The following is a 23,219-nucleotide window of genomic DNA, read 5'->3' as shown; positions in this document are numbered from 1 at the left end:
AGTGACCCCCCCCCCGAGGGGGGGGGGCTCAGCCAAGGCCAGATCTTAGGGGCCAGTAAAGGGCCCCGCTCCCCCCCCCCCCAGCTGCTGCCCATCTCTCCCGGGACCCGGCGGGTCTGCTTCTGTTCCTGGGGGTGTAAGGCTGGAAGGATGTGCAGCGATGTGCCAGCTGGGGACCAGAGGGGGGACCCCCCCAGGGATCCCCGCGAGGGGTGCAAGGACAACCTGCCGGAGAGCAGCCTAGGAAGGGGCCCAGAGCCCCACCAGGGGGACGGATGCAAAGGGAGCGGGATGGGGAGCGCGTGGGGAGGATGGGAAGCAGGGGAGGGTGGGAGGTGGGGAAAATGAGGGCGAGGAGAGGGGGGGCGAGAGTGGGGAAGCGAGGGAGAAGGGGGATGGGTGAGAGAATGGGGGCGGGAGAATAGGGAGGGAAGATGGGGACGGGGAGGAGAGGGAGCGGGGGAGGGAGCCGAGCGGGAGGCGGAAGGACAATGGCTCCTGACACGGAGGCGCAACGGGCACCGGAGAGAGGCCCGCCCTCCGCTGGCAGCGCGCCCACGCTGCGCCCAAGGTATAATGGAGCTTTTGTTGGGCAGATGGGGCACGTGTCTCATCACGCAGCCTCTGCTTGTTCTCCGCAGGCGGGGGACCGTAACCCCTGGGGCTTTGGGGGCGTGGCGCTGGGAGCCCTTCCCGCCCCAGCGGCGCCCCCTCCCCCATCCAAATGGAAGCCCGGGCACTTTATCTAGTCCTTCATGTCGCCCCATGCATGGGGGCTTCCCTCGCAGAGCCCCGCTGCGGGGTGTGAATACCCACCCCACCCCCTCTGCAGAGGGAAAAGGAACCTGGGGCTCTGGGGCTACCTAAGACTGTCTCCCACTCCTGGGCCCGGAGCAGCAAAGCTTTGGCCCCAGGACAACGGCTCTGGGCCTGGCTGGTGCAGGCTGGGAAAAGGAGGGGCCTCCTGCAATGCCACGGGACGGGCCCCGCCTTACCCCTAAAACAGAGAGAAATGATTCGTTTATAGGGATACAAGCCTTTCTCCAACTGATCAAAGGAGAGGAACCATTTGCAGGCAAGGAAATGAAGGCCATTTCTAGTCACGTGAAAAAATACTCTAGATCACTACGGTTTAGGGAAATGCAAGTTGAGAACTTTGAGGTACCCACCTCACACCCAGGTTAAGTCAGGAAAAGAAAATGACGAATATTGCAGGGGATGCGGGAAAACGGGGGCATCGATGCATTGTTGGTGGAACTGAGAACGGATCCAGCTATTCTGGAGCGCGATTTGCAATTATGCTCGTAAAGCTGTCAAACTGCATCCCCTCTGACCCAGCAGTGTTACTACTGGGCTTATATCCCAAAGAGATTTTAAAGAAGGGAAAGGGGCCTCTGTGCATAAATGTCTGTGGCAGCCCTCTTTGTAGTGGCCAGAAACAGGGACTGAGTGGAAGCCCATCAGCTGGAGAATGGCTGAATAAGTTATGGTGTATAAATGTTGTGGAATATTATTATTCTGTAGAAATGACCAGCAGGAGGGTTTCAGAGAGGCCAGAGAGACTTCCAGGAACTGATGCTGAGGGAAGTGAGAAGGACCAGGAGATCATGGTACTCCACAAGAAGAGTATGTGACGATCAGTGCTGATGGCCGTGGCTCTCTTGGACAATGACATGATTCGAACCAGTTCCACTCGTTCAGTGACGGCGAGCTAATTACACCCAGAGAGGCCTGTGGCAACTGAGTGTGGCCCACAACACAGCATCTCACGCTTTTTGTTGTTTGTTTGCTTTTTTTCCTTTCTTATTTTTTCCCTTTTCCATCTGATTTTTCTTGTGCGACATGATAAATGTGGAAACATGTATGGAGAATTGCACATGTTTAACCTCTATTGGATTATTTGCCAGCTGGGAGTGGGGGCAGGGAGGGAGAAAGATCTGGAACAATGCTTTGCAAGGGTGAAAACTAGCTTTGCATCTATTTTGAAAATAAAAAGCTACTGTTAAAAAAAAACCCAAACAGGTGCCCTGGAACATCGGGTGGGCCCCCGCCCAGCTTAGCCAAGAAAGGCTCCGCCTCAGAACCGTGGCCAGCCCCGTCCCGGCCCTGCGAGGCCCAGTGTCATCCAGGATGGAGGCTGGTGGGATGAGGAGCACAGAAGAGGCGAGGAGGCCGCCGGCTCCTCGGGCCAGACCTCAGCCATCCACAACAAAGATGGCGACGATCCTCCCTCGGAAGAAGCGAAACAAAGCTTTAATGACTTGCAAAGGTGTCCTCGGTGGGGGCGTCATACAAAGTAGGCCGCCAGGGCCGCCATCTTGTCCTTGGGCCGCCGGGGGTTGAGTCTCCCCGCAGGCCGGCGGCCCCTGGCCCGTCCTCGCCCCTGCCTCTTTCCCGGGCCGCTGCGGTGCATGGGGTGGCAGGGGGCCGCGTGCTTCAGCTCCACCAGCTCCTGGAACACGGGGTCGCAGAAGACGCAGCCCGTGTGCTGCGTCTCGTCGCCCGGCAGCGGGGACTTGGCTTTGTTGAAGTCCACGTCCACCAGGGCGGCCTCGCACGCCTCGCAGGTGTCCGCCGAGACTCGGACCCGGTGCGCGTTCTCAAAGAAGTGGACCACCACGCTGCACTTGTTGCAGGCCATCTTCCACTTGGGGCCCGAGGTGGGGTCCAGCACCAGCACCCCGCTCTCACACTCCACGCATTGGCCGATGCCCAGCAGGCTGAGCGAGTGCTGGCAGGAGGGGTGCGTGCACTCGTTGCAGCCCATCCCTGTGGGAAGGAGACGCCAGAGGAGGCCGTGAGCCATGACAGGAACCCATGAGCCCCAGAACCCGGCTGCCTCCCCCCGCGTAGAGAGCAGGAACCTCCCCAGGAGACCGTGAGCCCCAGAACCTGGCTGCTTCCCGCCCCCCACAGAGAGCAGGAATCTCCCCAGGAGGCCATGAGCCCCAGGAGCTGCCCGGGCACCACCTGCAGTGAAAGGACACCTCATTGGGGGCTGTGAGCCAGCCGGCTTTGCCCCCTCCTCCCCACATCCCCTCCCCCACTTTGGAGCCAGCCCAAGCCAAGAGTTCAGGGCTCCTCTGTGTGCCTTCCAGCCCTCAGGGAGGAGCGCATCAGGGCAGCCGTGGGCACCGGACGGGCCGGCCAAAGCCCTACCTTTCTTCATGTCCCTGAAGGGCGGGTGGTTGTAGCAGTACGGGCACAGGGGGTAGCTCTTGCCCCGAGAGCCCGAGGACCAGAGGACAAGCTCGAAGTCATCCAGCGGGCAGCGCAGCTCCTTGTAGAGCTTGATGGTGCCGTTCTGGGGCAGGGTGTAGGTCTCATCACAGTGGGAACAGTGCAGGCGGCTGGGCTTGGCCTAGGGCAGCGGGCACAGAGAGCAAAGGCGTGAGGGGCGGGGCAGGGGGGCCCAAGTCCTTGGCCCCGACCGCTCCTCTGTGTAGGACCAGCACTCCCGGAGCCCGGGACTTGCCCTCAGGCTGGTTTCACCTGGGACTGCGGGCTGGCCAAGCCTCTGGACTTCCCTGTAACCCCGGGCCAACCTCTTCCCGTCCCACAACTCCATGAGCAGCACCCGTCTCCCTTGCAGCCGGCAGTGAGGCTGGCAGACCTCTTCCAGATCATTTCCCAAGGCCCCCGCCTCCCACACGGGTCTCAGGGGGCCAGGCACGGGCACTTTACCTGGATATACTTCATGAAACGATGGCACTTCCCACACCGGGAGAGCGGTTTGCCAGTGGCAGCGAGGGGCGAGAAGGACACTTCCATCAATTCGTCCATGCCTAAGGGATGAGGGAGGCAAGGCCGGTCATTGGGCTGGCCCCGCCCCTGTGCCCCTGCCCTGCCCGCCACCCAGGATGGGACCCAGACACCAAGGAGGAGCTGCCACAGTCTGAGTTCACCCTTGGGAACTGGGATCTCCCGGGGAGACCGAGGAAAGCAGCAGCTGCTATGGCCAACAGGGGCAGACCTGGGCACACGGCAGCTCCCACAGCACGTGAGGGTGCCTGGGACTCGGGGGGCGGGGGGGAGGGCCTCTCCCCTCCCCAACAGAGTCCTGTCAGCACTTTCTGAAGCTGGAGGTGCTTTGGTTCTTGAACCTTGGCCATCTACCCTAGCACGGAACCTGTGTACACCCCCAAGCATCTGGGTCTGGGCAGAGCCCCCAGGGGTTGCTGGGCCCTTAGACAAGAGTCTCCCCATGCGAGCTTAGCCCACAGGCTGCTCAAGGTCTGCCTGGCTGGGCACGGGGCGGGGCAAGAAGAAGCGGGTGTGGGTATGGAATCATCCAGCGACGAGCCACGTCCAGACTGCGGCTCTCCCCGTGGGGCGCGGGAGGTCCCATCTCAAAGCAAGGTCGTAGATGGGGCGCTCCCCGCCCTCCCCCGGGAGTCGCGCACAGCGGAAGGTCATAGTGTTGGACTCCTCCATTTTGGCCCGAGGCCTGACCGGCGGCTTCCTCTGGGAACGGCCATCGGGGAAGACACCCCGGCCTGCGGGTCTCTGTTCCCAGTCAGGGCGACTTGTGCCACGACCACTCTGCCCCCTCCCCCATTAGAGACCCAGCTCTCTGAGGGCAGGTGCCCTGCCCTCCTGTGCGCATGTGGCTCCCCAGGGCCTGGCACACAGTAAATGCTTAATAAGAGCTGGCGAATTTGCCCGCCTTCCCTCCCTGCGCTTCGGATTCACAGGATCGTGGGGGCGGCAGGTCACGCTCAGGAAACCAGCGCCAAAGAGGAGGGCCCGGGGCCGAGAGACCCACTGGCCCTAAGCCTATTGTACACAGCAGGTGTCCAGTAATAGAGAGCTGGTCAAATGTGCCTGTCCTCAAAAGCCCCACTCAACTGCTGCCTCCTCCAGGAAGCCCGCCCTGATCTCCCAGCTCATCCAGGTCAGGGCATGGCTGCACAAAGCCGGTCAAGTGACCTTGCACCGGGCAGGCTCTGTGCCCTTAGAGAAGCCCCCTTTGCGGGGAGAACCCCCCTGAGGGAGGAGGGCTGGGGGCGGCCCTGAAGGTGGGGGTAGAGCCAGGGGACCCCGGCCCTCATCCCCGCCGAGCGGGTGACAGTGGGTCAGCCCCGCCCTGCCCGAGGAGGCGGCTGCTCGGGAGCCCTCCAGGCCCTGGGCCGAGGCTGGCCCACAGGTTCCTCACCAGCAATGGAGTCCACGAAGTAGTGGAACTTCCTCTTGAAGATGTTCAGCGTGTGCTCCAGCACCTGGTGGTAGTCGGCCTTGCCCAGGGCGATCAGGCTGAGCTGCTTCTCCACGGCGCTGCGGATCGTCGGGAGCACCAGCTCGGCATCTGGCCAAGGTGCGGGGGAGTCAGGGCCGGACCCCCGCCTGTCTCTGACCTGGGCGCCCCATGGTGTCAGGAGGCGGCCCCTTTCCCCCCCCCCCCCCCCCCCCCCCGGCCTGGGCCTGGGGAAGGAGTCTCTGTGGGCCCTCAAGCGGGGGAGCCCTGGCCCAGACTCCCCACCCTTCCTCAGGGCAGCGCATATGGGGACCGACCCCCCAGGCCGTCCCACCTTTCTGGAAGTCCCCTCCCTGAGCGGCCCTGCCTCGAGCCCAGTGCCGAGGAGCCCGCTGTGCGCAGGACTGGCTATGAGCTAACGGGTCCTTCCCGCTGTCCGGGCCACCTGGTCCCCAGCCCCGGCTGCTCCCAAACAGGGCCGCCCTAACCAACCCTTGCACACAGGCCTTGGGCCTCTTCCCGGGGCTCTCAGAGGAAACGCCCCCCCCTCAATTCCCAGAGGGCCCCCCGGCCGGGCCAGCTCTTGGGGACACAAGCAACTCCAAAGTCACTACCAGGAGCTTTGCTCCCGACCCTCTGGCCCATCTTCTTCCATCCTCCTCCAGGTCACACCCCAGACCATATGACAAGGCCAAGGCTCCCACCCCTCCACCCCCTCCCAGACTCATGCCCCCCGCCCACCGCATCAGGGCCCAGGGGTTCACCTCATGCAGCCACAGACGCAGGCCCTGGTTCTCCTAAGCTTTTGCACCCAGAGGAGCCTCAAACTAGTTCCCTTTGCCCTCTTCCTAACCCGGGCCCTGCCTGTGCCCAGCTTCCCAGGGGTTCTGCCCCAAGCCCTGCTGGGGGCTCCCGCTCCTCTCCCTCTCATTCCCCCCTCCTCAACCTCGCCCTCCCTGAGCTGCCGCCTCCCTTCTTGCCGCTCTCGGGCCGCTCTCCCCGCCAGAGTCCACCCCACGCTCCCGGGCAGTCTTCCTTCGGGGAAGCGCTCTGTGAGCTCCCACCCAATCAGCACCCGCGGCGCCTGGGCCTCTGGGACCAAAGACGGACGCTCCCTCAGAACTTCCTTTCCCGGCCTCCCCAAGCCTTCCCCACCTCCGTCAGCAGGGGTCTCCTACTTGCCTTGCGCCCCTCTTGGGGCTCCCACCCCCCTTGGTGCTCCCACCCTCCCTCAGGGGCAGCCCTGACTTTTGCTGGGCCAGCCCCACCCTTGGGCACGGGTCAAGAAGCGAGTGCCTGCTGAGTGACTGAGCGACTGACCACCTTCGTTTGGTGCCCACCTCTCTAGTTGGCCATTTTTGTCACACACACACCCCCCCCAGGGTGGCAAGTAAAAACAAGTCAGTGAGCACTGATCCAGCGCCTACTGTATACCAGGCACCATGCTAAGGTGGAGGAGACGAAGGGGAGAAAGCAGTCCCTGCTCAGTTGGGGAGACAGTGCGGGCGTCCGCCCGGAGAACAAGCGCGAGGACCCAGAGACCAGAGGGGATGGAAGGCTGCCCGGCAAGGTGGGAGTTTGGCTGAGACCGAGGAGGCTGGGGAAGCCCGACGCGGGCGAAAGCTCAGAGATGAGGCGGAAGAGCCGGGACGGGGCGAGTGTGACACTGGGCCTGGGAGAGCGCGGCCAGAGCCCGGACGTGGGCAAGCTGCCCCCTCCCTCAAGAGCTTCCCTGAGCCCAGGATCCAACAACCACCCAGAGCTAACATTCAGCCTCCGGCCTCCCCTACCCCGAACACCTGTGTTCCCCCAGGCCTGAGGCCCAGTGCCCTCTGACCCCCAGCCCTGCCGCCCCCCGCCCCCGGGCCCCCCCAGACGCTCCGCTCCCACCTATTTTGTAGTAGCCGTGGACCAGGACAATGCCCAGGTTGGTGGGCCTCAGTCTGCGCCCGCTCTCCACGGTGACGTAATTCCGCTGGCAGATGTTGTTGATGTGCACGGGGATGCTGGCGTCCGTGCCTGAAATACACGGCAGGCCCCGTTTCGGCTACGCGCCCCACCCCCCTCATGGCCCCATGCTCCTCGGCAGCCCCGCGGGCCCCGGGTAGAAACCGCCCGCTTGCCCCCCAGACGGCAGCCCATTCCGGAACTGGATGCGGGGCATCCTGGGCACCCACACGGGCACTCCCTCCTGCTCCCCACCAGGTCCTCCTCGAGGCAGGGACACCAACCGAAGCTTCTGCGGCACTTTCGCAGGGACCGGTGGGGGCAGTGCCAGGGGAAAGGGGAGCGGCAGGTGCCCAGGACACAAAGGACGAGATCAGCCAGGGCTGACTGCTGAGGGGCGGGGTGGAAGCCTGGCTGAGGGGAGTGGGTGGGGTGCCCTGACAGGAACACGGCAGGAGGATGAGGGCAGGGGCCCTGAGGGCCCCAGAGGAGATGGGCGCCAGATCCAAGAGAAACGAGGGCTGAGGAGAAGGCTCCTGGGACGTGGGCTCCGCCAGCCCAGCACACAGAAGGTGCTCAGTAAATGCGTGCCGAGTGACGGGCTAGGAGGATGGTGGTTTGCAGGGCATGGAGCCTCCCCAAGAAGGGGCTCTGCTCCTCTGGGGGATCTTCACCTAATTCCCCTCATTAGGCCAAAGTCCCTTTGGCCTGACACGGGGAGCCCGGGGAGCCCTGCCTGCTCGGCCAGACCAAGCTCCCAAAGGGCACCCCCTGACCTCTTCTACTGGGGCCTGTCCCCCTCCTACTCTGCCAGGCCCTGTGCCCCCTCCCCACTCTGCCAGGCTTTATGCCCCCTGCTCTGCCAGGCTCTGTGTCCCCTCCCTGCTCTGCCAGCCCTGTGCCCCCTCCTCGCTGCCAGGCCCTGCACCCCCCACCCCACCCCTGCTCTGCCAGCCCTGGGCCCTGGGGCACCCACCAATCCCGTGCCTCTCCATGAGCGTGATGAGCTCGGCCTCGGTCAGGTAGTCGGGAGGGCTCGTCTGCTTCTCCAGCATCTTCACCTCGCTGAGGGCAAAGGTGTCCCCCTTCTGGCAGGTGGGCAGGCTCTCTTCGGGGGGGATGCTCTGCCAGGGCATGATCTCCGTGAACCCTAGAAGAGGAGGCTTTCGGAAGCTGAGGGGGGCCGGCCCCCCGAGGGAGGGAGCTCCCCATGGCGGGAGGGATTCTAGGAGGGGGTGGGCGCGGGATGTGGGGCCATCTGCCCTGTAATGCTGGGGGGGGACCCTGGGCTCTGGAAAGGCCCCCCAGCCTCTGCGACCTCAGACTTGCCCAAAGTGGAGGGGAGGCAGCGGAGTCTGAGGAATGGCTGACCATCGGGGGGAATGCCCTGGGGAGGGAGGGGCCTTGGCACCCCCGGGGAAGGGCTTTCCAGGGGGCTCCTTGTAGCCTCCGGTTTTAGGGACCCCGTGGGGATCCCCGCCTTGTCCCAGGCTGCCCGGGGGGGGCCTTTCCTAAACCAGCAGGGCACCAGGCCTCCGGCCCAGGGCCCTGAGGTGAGCCTTGCCTCAGCCTCCTGGAGGCTCTGACGCAGGCAGGGAGGGCTCCTGGGAGAAGCCGGGCCCAGCAACAGGAGGTCGGCAGCGGCGCGGGGCCATAACCTGGAGGCCGCAGTCTAGGGCCATGCCCATGGTCTGGGGCCGTGCCTGGCTGCCCCGGGGGAGGGGAAGGCCCCAGCTCTCACCTGGGGAGATGAGGGTCTTTCCCGAGCAGGTGAAGCGCTCCGGCCCGATCTGGAACGAGATGGTGTTCTGGAGGTACTTGCAATCGTAGCTGACGGTGGCAATGAAGTGGCGCGTGATGTACTCATAGAGCCTCCAGGCGTCGCCCCCTGAAACGAGCCCCAGGCCGGGTCCCACGGCAGGGTCACGCGCCCGGCCTGGCCTGAGAGCCCACCCTGCCCCTCCCCGAGGCACTGACCCAGCCAATGCATTGGCCCCAGTGCGGGCCCTCCCCAGGCTTGGGGCAGTCCCAGGGGACCCTGACCCCAGCAGAGAGGGGGGCCCCAGGCAGCACCCTGCAGCTGGCCCCAGAGGGCTGGAGCCCCCCCAGGACACAGCCAAGGGCGCGCCCTTCCCAGACTCCCCACCCACATCCCTGACTGCTCTCCCCTGGACAATCCGTCACAGACCCTCTTGACCACCCGGGACATCGCTCCTTGGCCCCACACCCTCTGCCGCTGGCTCCCGTGCTTCCGATCCGTGGCTCTGGGCCAGGAGTGAGGGGCTCCAACAGGGCAGGAGAAGCGGGGGCCCAGGGCCCTAAGGGAAGGGGCGGCCCAGAGGATGCACACCCACCTAGCTCTGCCTCGGTGGCAGACCTCATGGGAGTGATGGGAGGGTGGTCCCCCGCGTCGTGGCCCTTCCGTGGCCGGTTGATCCCGTCTGCCAACAGCTGCTTCACCTGAGGAAGGCGAGGGACAGGCCCAAGGATGGCACACGGACAGCGCCCACGGACGACTGGCTTGGTTTGGGCCTCAGGCAAGGAGGTGGGTGGGGGCCCCGCCAGAAACCATGCCTCCCCTGTCCCAGCAGCCCCCAGACATCTGCCCCCGCCCTTAGCCAGGGCTCATCCCTTACAGGAAAGGCCTCATCTGGGTGGCAGGCGGCGCTCCCTGGGGCTCAGGCAGGGGCAAGGAGCCCCTGGCCCCAGAAGCGCTCAGGGGCGCCCCCCACTCACCGTCTGGGCCCAGTAGGGGTGGTTGGCTTGCTGCTTCAGGGACCCCTTGAGGTCGAAGTTTTCTGGGTAGTGGGTGGTCTCCGTCCGAGGGTAGCTGATGTAGCCCTGGGTGTAGAGCCTCTCTGCTATCTGCATGGCGTGCTGGGGCCCCATTCCTACGAGGGGTCACAGGGCATCAGCGTGGAGCCATGGGGGCCCACAGAGCCCGGCTGACGGGGGGAGGGGCCTGGGTCTGAGCCCGGGGTCCCCGCCACCAGATCCGGCCCCCCATCAGCATGCCGGGGAGCTGGGGAGCAGCAGAGGGAGAACTCGCACCCGGCGCCTCTGGCTGCCCAAGACCACAACCACGACTCTCTCCCCATGACTCCAGCGTTCCCAGGGGGAAATCTGTCCCGCCGCCTCTCGTCCAGCTAAGGAACCCAGGCAAGCGCCAATCGGCGAGTGTGCACATGGCCGCACACCCTCGCTGCATTCCACGCCGGCAGCTGGCAGAAGACGCCCCCAGAGCGGGCGCCCGGGAGCGGCCTGCGGGCCGGGGGAGCTCATGCGTTCTCGTGAGCATAGGGCCGAGGACTCCAGGGCTGGAAAGGAGCTCCCTGTGGCTCAGAGCACCCTCCCTGCGACGCGGGAGCCGAGGCCCCGGGGGGGCAGCTGCCATGCGCCGAGGCCAGGCCCCCAAGAGCCCCCTGCTCACCTACCCAGAGAGGAGCTGGCCACGCGCAGCATCTCCACTGTGTTCAAGGCCAGCGGCCTCTGCTTGGCCTTCTCCTTGCGGCTCGTCCCTTCCACCTGGAAGACAGGGCAAAGCCTCCGCCCGTCACGGAGGCTGCAAAGGGAGGCCGGCCCAGCCTCGTCCACCCCAGGGGTCACCGACCCAGCTCACGAGCTTCTACACGGAGGTCTTTGGGGCCCGTAGGCGACGTGGCGGGGGGCGGGGGGGTGGCATGCAGGTGCGTTAGTGCCTTCCACAGCCCCCATGAGGCAGAGCCAGGCCACCTTGGTGCAGGGAGCCACCTCCCATCGTTTGAATCCCAGCTGGGGTCAGCAGCCCCAGAAGGAGCCCCCAGTCACTGTGCCCTGATTACAGAGGCAGAGGGGGGGGCTCATTCTGGATGATCCGCCGGCCCCCTCTCCCTCCAGACCCTTCCCAGCAGAGCAGTGGCTCAGGGCCTGGCGGGGCCCCAGTCCGCCCCTTTCTCCTCTGTGTGAGAGGCGCGAATTTAGGGGTAGAGCATTTTCCAGCTGCTTCTGTAACCCCACAAATGCGCGACCCTCACTGGGCAGCAAGCCCGCGGGCGGCCAAAGGGGATGTGCCATGACAACAGGCAGAGGCCGCCTCCCAGGGCCCACGGGCTCCTCTTCGGACAAAATTCACGGAGGATGCCAAGGCCGGGGAGCCTGTGGCCTGGGGGCCACTGGAGCAACGAAACACGGGGCCAAGGACCGGCAGCAGCAAGGAGCGCGAGGCAGGGGTGCCGACCGAAAAGCAGGCCCAGAGTGGGAGGGGGAGCACGGGAGAGCACGTGTGTGCATGTGGATGCACTGTGGGAGCACGTGTGTGCAAGGGCGCTAGGTGTGAGTGTGCGAGTTCCCCAGTGAGCCCACCAGAACATGGGACTTCTCAGGGCAGTCAGATGTCGGGCACACAGCTGTTAAGCTCCTCTTGTATGCGAGGCTGGGTCGGCCGGCTCCGGCCCAAATGTGTGACCGGAAGGCCACACGGCTGGGCAAAAGGGGGCGCCGATGCTGTCAGGTGTGAGCCTGGGGGCCGGGGGCCCTTCCACCGGGCCAGCCCCCTCCCACGTCTGTGTTCATGGGCCTCAGCCCTGAGGGAGGGAACACTGGGGCTGCCCGCAGTCTGCCCGTCCTCTCCACACCAGACCAGGGGCTTCTGGGGAGCAGGGACGACTGCCCTTTTTCTCCACATCGCCCGCCCTCAGCACAGGGCTCGCCCCCCCCCCCCGCTGACCATCAGCACTGCCCACTACAAAGCTCTCGCCACGCTCTGGGACGAGGCCCGCAACCACGGCGCCCTCCCGTGGCACAGACCGCCTGACACGCATGTGCCCACCTTGGCTTCCTTCTCCGTCCTGGTAATATTGAGGAACATCTGCGCAATCTCCCGGTCAAACACTCTAACGCGGTCCCAGTCCAAAAGGACCGAACTCTCCTTGTCGGGGTTGATCTGCGGCAGAGAGAATCGAGAGTCACCACGGGGGGCCCCCGGGCAGAGACGGGCATGGGGCAGAAGGCTGCCCTGCTGCCAGGGCAGGAGAGCAGAGAGCAGCTTCTCGGACCACATGGCTCCCAGAGGGGAGGCAGGAAGGGGAGCCAAGGACAAAAGCAGTAACCCAAAAAGGTCTTGGCTATGAGGAGGGCCTGTGGCCCAGCAGCCCTTGGTCTGGCCCACCCTGGGCGGAGGACGAGGGGAGGGCACCGGCCTGGCCATCTGACCTCCTGCACGGCCGGTCCCAGCTCCCTTGGGAATTTGCGGCCTCATGAAGCCAAGGACAAGACACCAGCTCAGGGCCTGGCCCGAGTCTGACAGGGACACGTTCTAGGCAAGATGTGCCCGAGCAGCCCTGGAGAGGAACTGGGAAAGAGGGACCAAACCTTGGCCTGGAGCACCCAGTACAGCTCTGGCTTGAATGACTGGATCTTGTCGTGTCTTTCCACGCAGAAGCCCAGCGTGGGGGTCTGACAGGGCCCGAAGGAGATGAGCGAGCTGTCCAGGTTGCCGTACTTGCCCTGGAAGTACTTGGTCTGGAATCTATGGAGAGAGAGAGAGCCCTACAGCTGCTGCTTCCCTCATCCGCTGCCTCCTGAGCCGAGGCCCCACGTGGCCGCTCATGAGCTGTGTGAGCTCAGGGTCCTCGCCATGACGCCCCACAGGCTCAAGACCCTGGACTCCAGGCCCCGATGGGTGGGGGCCCCTGGGCAGCGAGCCCCACGACCCCCCACAGAGTGACACAAAGAGCCAGGGTCACAGGGGAAGGAAGAAGACGGTGGTTTCTGGGGGTCTCTGGCCCGGTTACCCCTGCTGGGGAATGGGATGGACAAGAGGCCTAAGAGGAGTGACAACGACCATGGTGGCGGGCCCACAGTCAAACCAGCGGGACTGCAGGCCAGGGGAGACCCCCAGGGGGGGCAGTCCGAGCAGGAGAACATCCTGTCTGGGCGCAGAGGGGACGCCACGAGTGGCGAAGAACCCGAACGCATCACGTTCGCACGGCCTCCTAGTCAGAGGCCACAGCCCAGGGAAGACTAAAAGGCTTCTTCGTCCAGGAGAAGAGAACTCACAGGGCCCACCCATGCTCACCCCTGGCCCTTGAGGCCGTGAAGCCTTGTTGGGGGCCCTGGGGGAAAGGAAAGAATGTCCAGGCCGGGCACGCGCTGGCTGTGGTGACAGAAACAAACTGAAGCCCCATGCTGGCCCCCCCCCAGCCCACCCCGTGCTCAGCTCCGTGAGGTCCAGAGGAAGGGGACCCCAGGAGGAAGCCCCCCCGCGGCGAGCTCTGGGCCGGGCACCTGGTGAAGGCGCAGCCAATCCGCAGGTCAAGCTCCTGCCGCGCGTCCACGGAGAGGGCCTCGTTGTGGTCGGGCTCGCCCAGGCGGCCCATGGCGTTACAGATGTCCGTGTCTGTGATGGAGCTGAAGCGCGCTCTGAACACCGTCTTCTCGGTGCCCCGAGGCTTGTTCATGACGGGCAGGACGGCATCGAGCACCTACGGGAGGGAGACCCCCACATCACCCAAAGGTGGGAGGAGGCGGCTTCCTCAGCAAAGGGAGGCAGCGGCTCGGGACTCGGCAGCTCAGAGCGGGAAGGAGAAAGAGGCCTTCGGCAGCTCTCGAAGGGCAAGAGGGAAGGGAATGAGCACTTACCAAGCGCCTACTGGATGCCAGGCACCGAGTTAAGGGGCTTTTATAACACAATCTCACAACCCCTGTGGGAAACGGCCACTGGGAACCCCATCTTACAGTGAAGAAAACTGAGGCAGGCCCATGAGAAATGAGCTGTCCGAGGCAGGGCTGGTCTCCCGAAGCCCAGGCCCAGGTACTCTTACTTAGAGACGCTCAGAACAGCAGAACCAAGAGCTCATGGCACACGGTAAGTAACAAGATCACATGATGGTCCCGTGGCTGCCCTCCACAATGAGGTGACTGGAGGCAATTCCAAAGGGGGAGCCGCCTGCACCCAGAGAGTCCCGGAGACCCAAGGGGCTGGGAGCAGTGCTCTTAGCTTTTTGTTGTGTGCTCGGGGGTTTCCTCCTTTCCCTTTCACCTTTCGTTAGGGGCCAGAACTCTGAACTTGAAACAGAGGATTCTTAAAAGGTGCTAAATCAGTGGGATTGAGAGAGATGATGGTTATCTCATTTAGCCTGGGTCAGTGTGATTGGTCTGATCTTCCAAGGAGATGTTGGGCCAGAGCTTGAAACAAGGCACTAAGTGGAAGTGAGGAGACAGTGGTTAAATCCAGTTTAGCATCGATTTAATCCTACAACAAATAATGGTTTCCTGGTGATGTAATGATTGGTGTGTGCTCAGTGTGGGGCAGATAAGGGAGAAGCCTCAGCCAGGATTCAGTTGGGGAGATTCAAGAAGCCAGAGAAGGGGGCGGGAGCTCAAGCTTTCAGAAGCAAGGGGAGAGGAAGGCCCCCAGAAAACTAGCCGAGCCCCAAGTGAAGGAGACCGGGCTTCAAAAGAGACGATAAAGGATTTGGACGTTAATCCCTGGCTGCATTTGTGGTGATTACGGGATGAAACGAGGGCTACCTCCAGAGACCCCAAGGAAACCCCAACAGAGAACATGACATTTTAGAGGGAGCACAAGCTTTGACTGATTTCTCTCGCACAGCATTACAATGACGTTCAGAAGAGTTGCACGCGTTAAAACTAGAGTGGAAGTTTAAACTTGCTGTCTATGGGAGGGGGCAGGGGAGGAAGAAAAGCCCACTTGGAACGCGAGGTTTTCTGTGCTACAAAAATGGAAATACTTTTTAGCGCTCTGTTTGACTTCGAAATGAATTTATAAAAGGGAGGGTGGGCACGCGCACACATGAATTGTCAAGCTCCTAAGGGACGGGAGGTGAAGAGTGAGAGGAAGGAGCTCAGAAAGTTCTGAGATTAGAGACCTGGGGCACTGGAAGAAGGGTGTGCTTTAATTTTTTTTTTTTTTTGCTGAGACAATTGGAATCAAGTGACTTGCCCAGGGTCAGCTACATGTTAAGCATCTGAGGTCATATTTGAACTCGGGTCCTCCTGACTTTGGGGCTGGTGCTCTACCCACTGCACCACCTAGCGGCCCCAGGAATGCTTTACTCTTAAAGGGAGAATTTCACTACAAGAGAAAATTCTGTTCTGGACACGCCGAGTTGGCCACAGCTTGGGGCCTTCTTGTTCGGTACAAAATATCTTGGGGAAAAAAAATAAAAACAAACAAAATAAAAAACGAAACAAAAAAAGAGCATACAACAATTAAAAAAAAATCTTGGGGACAGCTGAGGACTGCTCCAAGGCTGAGCAGTTAGAGCTGAGAATCATCTGTCAGAGACGAAAACTGAAGCCAGAGGAGCTAATGACACCATCAAGTGAAGATTCTGTGTAGAAGAGAGAGAGAATAACGGCCCAGAAATCCAGAGAGAAGAAAGCATCCCGGAGAGAAGATGGCCGACAGAATCAAATGCTCCTGGGAGATCAGAAGGGAGACACTGAGACTGTCACAAGCCAACTGAGGAAAAGGCTGCTCCAAACTGCGGCCCCTGGCCAAGGTGACAGAAGGAGGGCCAGCGGGCACACTGGTGCACTGTTGGTGGAGTTGCAAAGCAGCACGAGGCAGGTGGGAGGACACAAATTAGTGACTAAAGCATCTACAGCCTCTGACCCAGAGACACCACTCATGAGCTCATGTTCTAAAAAGGTCATCACTAAGAAGTCCCCACGGATATCTAAACATGTAGGGCGGCCCACAAAATCATAGTGGATGCCCCTGGCCAAGGGAAGGATAAGCAGAGCGGAGTGCATGAACGTGATGGGCTTGTCCTGTGCCGTAAGGGGGGACGGACAAGGGAAGCAGCAAGGGATATCTCCGAGTGGAGGCAGAACCAAGGGAACACCAGTGTAAGCATGAGAACCCCCAGTGGCCGTCGCCAAACTAGAGAACAGGCTAGCTCAGAGTGGGGACTGGGGGAGACACTCGGAGCCCACAAGCGTGGCGCCCCGCCGGGAGCTCAGGGCCGTGTCAACAAAGTCACCAGTCAGGCCGACTCGATCCTCTTTGCAAAATGGTTTTTAAAGAATCCTGTTTATTATGTGGAACAGCTGTGGGAGAGGAAAGGGAGGGATTCAGGGGGAACTCTGTGGGAGAAATAGGATACACAAGTCAAGACTTGTTTTCTAAAAAGAGAGACCCTGGGTCACTCGGAAGAACGATGGGCTCAGGAGACGAGAGGAAGGACAGTAGAGGCTGCTCCCCATCATGGGGCCTGGGGCCCTAGGTAAGGAACCGAGTCCGACTCTTGGATGTCTGGTCCGGCCCTGATCTTTCTTCTGTGGCTGAGCACTCCCAACGATGGCCTCCGAGAGCAGCCCCTTCCATGCTGGGGTGCCCCAGGGCTTCTATTTCCTCCACACACCTGGTGTGCCCTGAGCTGCCAGCATGCCGTCTCCCAGCAGACTGGGGTGTTACCTCTGTTTACATTTCTGGCGCTTGGCGCGGTGCCCGGACTCCGGGAGGGGCTTAAGAGATGTTACTCCGCCTCCCGGTCAGCCCGGCCCACTGCCTCTAGCGGTGTCTGCTGAGGACAAATGCATAGGCATTTGTGGCTCTGGAACCTCTTCCTGCCTCGTTGGGGTTCACCAACAAGAAAAATTTGCGCTTGCCCTAGCCCCAAAGACTTACCTGCTCTCTGGGTGGCCTGGAGGCAGCTTAGGGGCTGCGGCACCCCCTCCCCAGCCCCTTCCAGGAGGCTCAGCCCGGCCCCTAGGGACACGCACCTCAAAGCAGATATTCTCCCCTTCTTTATCACAGTCCAGCCAGAGCACGATGTAGTCACAGCTTCTCCCTTCCACCTACCAAATAAACCAGACATCACTGAGAAGTCTCCCAAGCCAAAGCAGCTTTTCCCAGCGCCCACCAGGCCGGCTTTGGCTCTGCTGTTCATGTGGATGGCTCAGGGCCGGGAAGCTTGACAAGGCAGCTCTAGGAGAAGCGAGCACCGAGCCCGGCCCAAGGGCCCATCAGATTTGGGATCCCAGCAGCGGCTCCCCAAGGATGGGCCCGAGAACCACAGCTCAGGCCCAGGATCTCAAATCCAGGCCATCGCTCAATGAGCCGGTTGGGATCCCGACCCAATGCTGCGACCACTAACTGGCCATGGGACCTCTGAACCTCCCTCCGTCCTCTGGACCTCAGTTTCCTCACCACGAGAGCGGCACTCCCTCCCTCAGGCAGCCCCCTGGTGGGCGAGGGGACAGAGAGGAGAGGAAGAGAACAGCCCCCAGGCCGCCCCCTCCACAATTCCTGACCATTCAGTCACCTCAGCTTGGCCAGGGCACCCAACCGGCACAGCCTGTGCATTATGGCCGAGGGAAGCGGTCCATGAGGTAGATGAGCCGGGGGCTGGGTCTGCGGGTGGCTCCCTTGGGGAGCCAGGCACCTTGTGGTCTGTATGGTGGGGGGCACCTGCTCCCGGAGGGAGGGGATGAGAGGCCCTCAGAGTCTGGACTTTGGGGGCAGCACAGCCTGGGACTACACAAAAACAGACCTGGACCTGGCGGGCTGGTGCAGCTCCAGGTAGGAAGGGGGCTTGAGCCCAGGGGCCAGCCCAGGACCTCAGCAGGGAGGCGTGGGGCAGCGGGGCAGTGTGGCCCAATGGAAAGATCACCGAGCTTGCAACCAGGTAACCTGCATTGGGAGCCCAGCTCTGACAGGCCCGGCCACGCCCTGAAGCCCAGCCGCCCCTTCTAGAAGCCGCCAGGGCCGCCTGGTGACCCTTGCCCTGCCAACGATGATGGCCCTTCAGCCACCACGTACCTGGAGGAACTTCACCATGCTCAGCTTCGGGTTGGCCTCCTTCTTTTCCGTGGGGGCTTTGCTGAAGAGCTCTGCCGGGTCCACGCGGTCCCAGTGGTTATACTTCCCTGAAAGCCAACATGGCACCACGTGAGGAGAAACACAAGTGCAGGAGGCGGGATGGCCCCGTCACCCACAATGCTCTGTGCCTCCTCCAGCCTCGGAATAACAATAAAACTGGCATTTGGGCAAAAAGCCTCCAGATAAGCGGGGGCTGTTACCATCACTCAGTGCAACCCAAGCATGGAGGGGGACCAGCTGCCACCCCTAGGAGGAGGGGTCGTGTCCAGGGCGACAATTCAGAAGGATCAAACCGGCCTCAGACGCTGGGCAAATCACCTGATCTCTCCTGCCTCAGTTTCCTCAACTATAAAATGGGGCTAAAAACAGCCTCTACCTCCCAGGGATGTTGTGAGAATCCAATGCGGAAACACTTGTAAAGTGCTTTGCAGACTTTAAATGCTCCACAAAGGCAAGCTAATAAAAATAACGATGATTTAGGCCACACGTTAACATCGAGAGATGCGGGAGATCCTGGAGGGAGAAGTCCCAGCCCCGGGCAGCCCCACGTGGCACCCAAGGGCGCCATCACCCTCCTCCCAGGTGGGCCCCACACACGCCCGCCCAGAGCACTGGCCCTGGGAATTTGCCCCCGGGCAGAGGGGGCGGCCCAGCCATGACCACACTCCAGGCTTTCCCTCCTTGCGGGGGTGGGGGAGAAAGGCCAGAAGCATCAGAGGAAAGAAGGCCCGGGACAGGCCGGCTGGGTTAAGGAAGGACCAGGGCCCGTCTCGCTTCTGCCTGCAGCCTGGGCAGCCCGGGGCTCGTGGGAGCTGGGATGTCCAGGCCCTTGTCTGCCCTTTGCCCCTTTGCCAACAATGCCCCCTCGGGATGGTGGCATCCCCCGTCTGGTCTGCCAGGCTCAGCTCTGGGGACCCCCTTCCAGGAGCCTTTGGGGCGCCCCCTCCTCCAGCACCGAGCCCGGGCTGGAGGCACCCACAGGGCCTCACCAGTGAAATCCAAGGTCATGACGTGGCCACAGACGGACGTCATCTTGAAGCGGACGGTCTGCCCGCTGAAGGAGCCAGTGTATTCGTGGACGGAGCAGGCGCCATTGAGACCTTTGCGCGAGGACATGTTCCCTGGGAGAACAGGACAGTGCCGGTGATGGGGGAGCCGGGGACAGCCCAGAGCCTCGGGTCACTGACCCAGAGCCCCCCCCAAAGGCCTGGCTCAGATACGGTTCTGAGCTGCCCTTGGGGAAAGCCCGCCCTGCTGTTCCCCGCCCTGCCAGCTGCCCCCGCCTGAATGTGGCAAAGGAGCCGGCGCCAAGGGAGGAACAGCTGCTCTAAGCGGGACCCTTTGGCCCAGGAGCCGCCCCCGGGGCCGACAGCTCCGGCTCCACATCTGCCCTTCACTAGCCTGGACCGGGGGCACCCGGAGCCAGGGCCAGAGGGGGCGCAGCCACATGGGGGGGGTGTCAGGCTGCTGGCACTGACGCTGGCCTGGGGGCCCTGGGACACAGCGCCTCCGAGAAGATGGCACAGCCCGCCAGAGGCCCAGGGCCCTGAGCTACTCCAGGGAGGGGGCACAGCTCCGGGCAACACTGGCACCCGGGTGAGAGCACCGCGGACGGCAGCACCCTGGGTGGGACCACCCTCGGCGGGAGCACCATGGGCTGGAACACCACCGGCGGGAGCACCACGGAGGGAGCACCACGGAGGGAGCACCACGGAGGGAGCACCACAGGCTGGAGCACCATGGGCCGGAGCACCAGGGGCCAGAACACCCTGGGCGGGAGCACCACAGGCCGGAACACCACCAGTGGGAGCACCACGGGCTGGAGCACCATGGGCCAGAACACCACCAGCGGGAGCACCCCAGGCGGGAGCACCAGGGGCCAGAACACCCTGGGCGGGAGCACCACAGGCCGGAACACCACCAGTGGGAGCACCATGGGCTGGAGCACCACAGGCCAGAACACCACCAGCGGGAGCACCCCGGGCGGGAGCACCAGGGGCCAGAACACCCTGGGCGGGAGCACCACAGGCCGGAACACCACCAGTGGGAGCACCCTGGGAGGGAGCACCACAGGCCGGAACACCACCAGTGGGAGCACCACGGAGGGAACACCACCAGTGGGAGCACCACGGAGGGAGCACCACCAGTGGGAGCACCACAGAGGGAGCACCATGGGCCAGAGCACCACGGGCCGGAACACCACCAGCGGGAGCACCCCCGGGCGGGAGCACCACGGAGGGAACACCACCAGTGGGAGCACCCCGGGGCAGGAGCACCCCGAGTGGGACCACTCCCGGCGGGAGCACCATGGAGGGAGCACCACGGGCGGGAGCACCAGGGGCCAGAACACCCTGGGCGGGAGCACCCCGGGCGGGACACGGGACTGGGGAGGCGCAGCCCTGGCAGGGACCGCCCGCTGCACCACCTGCGCCCCCACCCCGCCCCCCCTCCGGGTCTGAGGGCCGCTCACCTCTGGACAGGATCTTGGCGATGGCCTGAGCCAGGGACGGCTTCTCGGCCACCATCAGCACCGTCTTCATGGTCCCGGCGGCGGCGGCTCAGGGGCCGAACAGACGGACACAGACGCCGGGCTCGGACCCTGGGGAGGAGGGGGTGAGGCCCTGAGTCCCCCTCCCCCCGCCCGCCTCGGTTCCCCGCGGAGAGAGCCCGGCCCCTCCCACGGCCCGGCCCCGGGCTCCAGCACACGCGGCCCCCGGGAGAGACAGCCCGCGCCCCCTCCTCGCTGCGCCCCGCCCCCGGGCCCCGCCCCGCCGCGCGCTCACCGCTCCCGCTCCGCTCGGGCTCCGGCTTTGGCTCCGGATGCAGCTCAGGGGGCCGCCATCGCCTCAGCCGGGTACTTCCGGCTCACCAAGGGCACTTCCGGCGCCGCCGCCCCGGGTCCCCACAAAGGCGGCCCGCCGCGCCCGCCCCCGCGCATGCTCGCGAGCCGGTTCCGGGAGGCGAAGGCGGAGGCGCATGCGCAGAGGAGCGGCCCAACCCCGGGGAGGCGGGGCCGCCGCTGGAAGGAGCTGGCCCGGGGCGGGGCGCTGGGCTCGGGAAAGGGGCGTGGGGGAGAGGCCGGAGGGGAGAGGCCGGAGGGGGGAGAGGCCGGAGGGGGGAGAGGCCGGGGGGGGGGGGGGGGGGGGGGGGGGGGGGGGGGGGGGGGGGGGGGGGGGGGGCGGGGGGGGGGGGGGCTCGGGCTGCTTTGTGAAGTCGGAACTCTACCAAGCAGCCAAGGAAGAGGCTTTATTAAGCGCCCACTGTGTACCATTCAGTCGCTGTGCCGGGAGCTGGACACCGAAAAAGCCGCTCCCGGCCCCCTCTCCCGTTCCTCCCGCGCCCGGCCACCGCCCGGGCCTCCCCCTTCCTGTCGGGGCCCCTTTCCCGCCGCCTCGCGGGCTCTGAGGCTGCCTCCTCCGCCCGCCCCGTCCCCCCTCCGACGTCTCTGCTGAGTAGTAGGGTCTGGCGCTGCCTCTGTCTCTGTGTCTCTGTCTCTGTGTCTCTGTCTCTGGTCTCTGGCGCTGCCTCTGTCTCTGTGTCTCTGTCTCTGGCGCTGCCTCTGTCTCTGTGTCTCTGTCTCTGGCTCTGGCGCTGCCTCTGTCTCTGTGTCTCTGTCTCTGGTCTCTGGCGCTGCCTCTGTCTCTGTGTCTCTGTCTCTGGTCTCTGGCGCTGCCTCTGTCTCTGTGTCTCTGTCTCTGGTCTCTGGCGCTGCCTCTGTCTCTGTGTCTCTGTCTCTGTGTCTCTGTCTCTGGCTCTGGCGCTGCCTCTGTCTCTGTGTCTCTGTCTCTGTGTCTCTGTCTCTGGTCTCTGGCGCTGCCTCTGTCTCTGTGTCTCTGTCTCTGGTCTCTGGCGCTGCCTCTGTCTCTGTGTCTCTGTCTCTGGTCTCTGGCGCTGCCTCTGTCTCTGTGTCTCTGTCTCTGGTCTCTGGCGCTGCCTCTGTCTCTGTGTCTCTGTCTCTGGTCTCTGGCGCTGCCTCTGTCTCTGTGTCTCTGTGTCTCTGTCTCTGGCTCTGGCTCTGGCGCTGCCTGTCTCTGTGTCTCTGTCTCTGTGTCTCTGTCTCTGGTCTCTGGCGCTGCCTCGGTCTCTGGTCTCTGTCTCTGTGTCTCTGTCTCTGGTCTCTGGTCTCTGGCGCTGCCTCGGTCTCTGTGTCTCTGGTCTCTGGTCTCTGGCGCTGCCTCGGTCTCTGTGTCTCTGTCTCTGTCTCTGGCTCTGGCGCTGCCTCTGTCTCTGTGTCTCTGTCTCTGGTCTCTGGCGCTGCCTCTGTCTCTGTGTCTCTGTCTCTGTCTCTTCCTACTCAGTCTTGCTCTAGTCTCTGTGTCTCTGTCTCTGGCCTAGCCTCTTCTCTATTTTCTCTGTCTCTAGTCTCTGAGACTACTCCTCGGTCTCTAGCGCTACCTCTGTCTCTATGTCTTTGTCTCTAGCTCTGCTACGTCTATACTCTTCTCTGTGATCTCTTTCTCTAGTCTCTAGCTTTCTACCTACTCTTCTCTGTCGTCTTCTCTCTATCTCTGTCTCTGCGCTACCTCTATCTCTTTCATCTCTCTCTTCTCTGCTCTGGCTACTCTATCTCTGTCTCTTGTCTCTGTCTCTAGCTCTGCCTACTCTCTCTAACTCTGTCTCTATGTCTCTGTCTCTGTAACTCTGGCACTACCTCTCTCTCTATGTCTCTAGTCTCTAATCTCTCAGTCTCTTATCTCTATCTCCTAGTCTCTAATCTCTAGCCTACCTCATCTCTTAGTCTCTATTCTCTATCTCTCTATCTCTTGTCTCTGTCTCTATCTCTGTCTCTAACTCCTCGTCTCTACCTTCTCTATCTATCTTAGTCTCTTCTAACTATCTCTAATCTCTATCTCTATGTCTCTATCTCTTCTCTATTCCCCCTCTATCTCTAGTCTCTATCTCACTCTATCTCTATTCTTTCTCTAGCTCTCTCTGCCTCTATCTCTTTCTTGTCTCTAGTCTCTAATCTCTAGTCTCTGTCTCTAGTCTCTATCTCTACTCTGCCTACCTCTATTCTCTGTGTCTCTATCTCTATCTCTCTTTCTCTTCTCTACCCCTCGTCTCTATATCTCTGTCTCTGTGCTCTACCTCTATCTCTTATCTCTGTCTCTATCTCTATCTCTGTGTCTCTGTCTCTAGTCTCTGCTCTAGCCTCTAGTCTACTCTGTCTCTGTCTCTGTGTCTCTGTCTCTAGTCTCTGGTCTCTGGCGCTGCCTCAGTCTCTGTGTCTCTGGTCTCTGGCTCTGGCGC

The 23,219-nt window shown here is 62.8% G+C and overlaps 1 protein-coding gene across 1 annotated transcript; it reads right to left on the bottom strand.

The window, feature by feature from the left end:
- Window positions 1-1,938: 1,938 nt before the first annotated feature.
- On the bottom strand, window positions 1,939-20,891 carry TOP3B (DNA topoisomerase III beta). Its single transcript, XM_031949039.1, has 18 exons — window positions 20,753-20,891; window positions 20,440-20,568; window positions 18,959-19,090; window positions 17,910-18,016; window positions 16,871-16,945; window positions 13,406-13,602; window positions 12,491-12,647; window positions 11,949-12,062; window positions 10,576-10,666; window positions 9,878-10,032; window positions 9,496-9,601; window positions 8,883-9,029; window positions 8,118-8,291; window positions 7,085-7,213; window positions 5,156-5,305; window positions 3,685-3,785; window positions 3,160-3,361; window positions 1,939-2,769 (listed from the first exon to the last, which is right to left on the bottom strand). Exons 2-18 carry the CDS (start codon window positions 20,507-20,509, stop codon window positions 2,288-2,290), a joined length of 2,589 nt encoding a protein of 862 aa, XP_031804899.1. The 5' UTR covers window positions 20,510-20,568; window positions 20,753-20,891; the 3' UTR covers window positions 1,939-2,287.
- Window positions 20,892-23,219: the final 2,328 nt, after the last annotated feature.

Source organism: Sarcophilus harrisii, chromosome 1, assembly GCF_902635505.1.
Source record: "Sarcophilus harrisii chromosome 1, mSarHar1.11, whole genome shotgun sequence".
NCBI lineage: Eukaryota > Metazoa > Chordata > Mammalia > Dasyuromorphia > Dasyuridae > Sarcophilus > Sarcophilus harrisii.
This window is presented reverse-complemented; position numbering and strand designations above follow the sequence as displayed.

Coding starts and splice junctions, on each gene's coding strand:
- TOP3B (XM_031949039.1), bottom strand. CDS start 20,509: ATGAAGACGGTGCTGATGGTGGCCGAGAAGCCGTCCCTGGCTCAGGCC. Junction 10,033..10,575: donor CGTGGCCAGCTCCTCTCTGG/GTAGGTGAGCAG, acceptor GACCCCTCGTAG/GAATGGGGCCCCAGCACGCC. Junction 3,362..3,684: donor GTTTCATGAAGTATATCCAG/GTAAAGTGCCCG, acceptor CCGCTGCCCTAG/GCCAAGCCCAGCCGCCTGCA.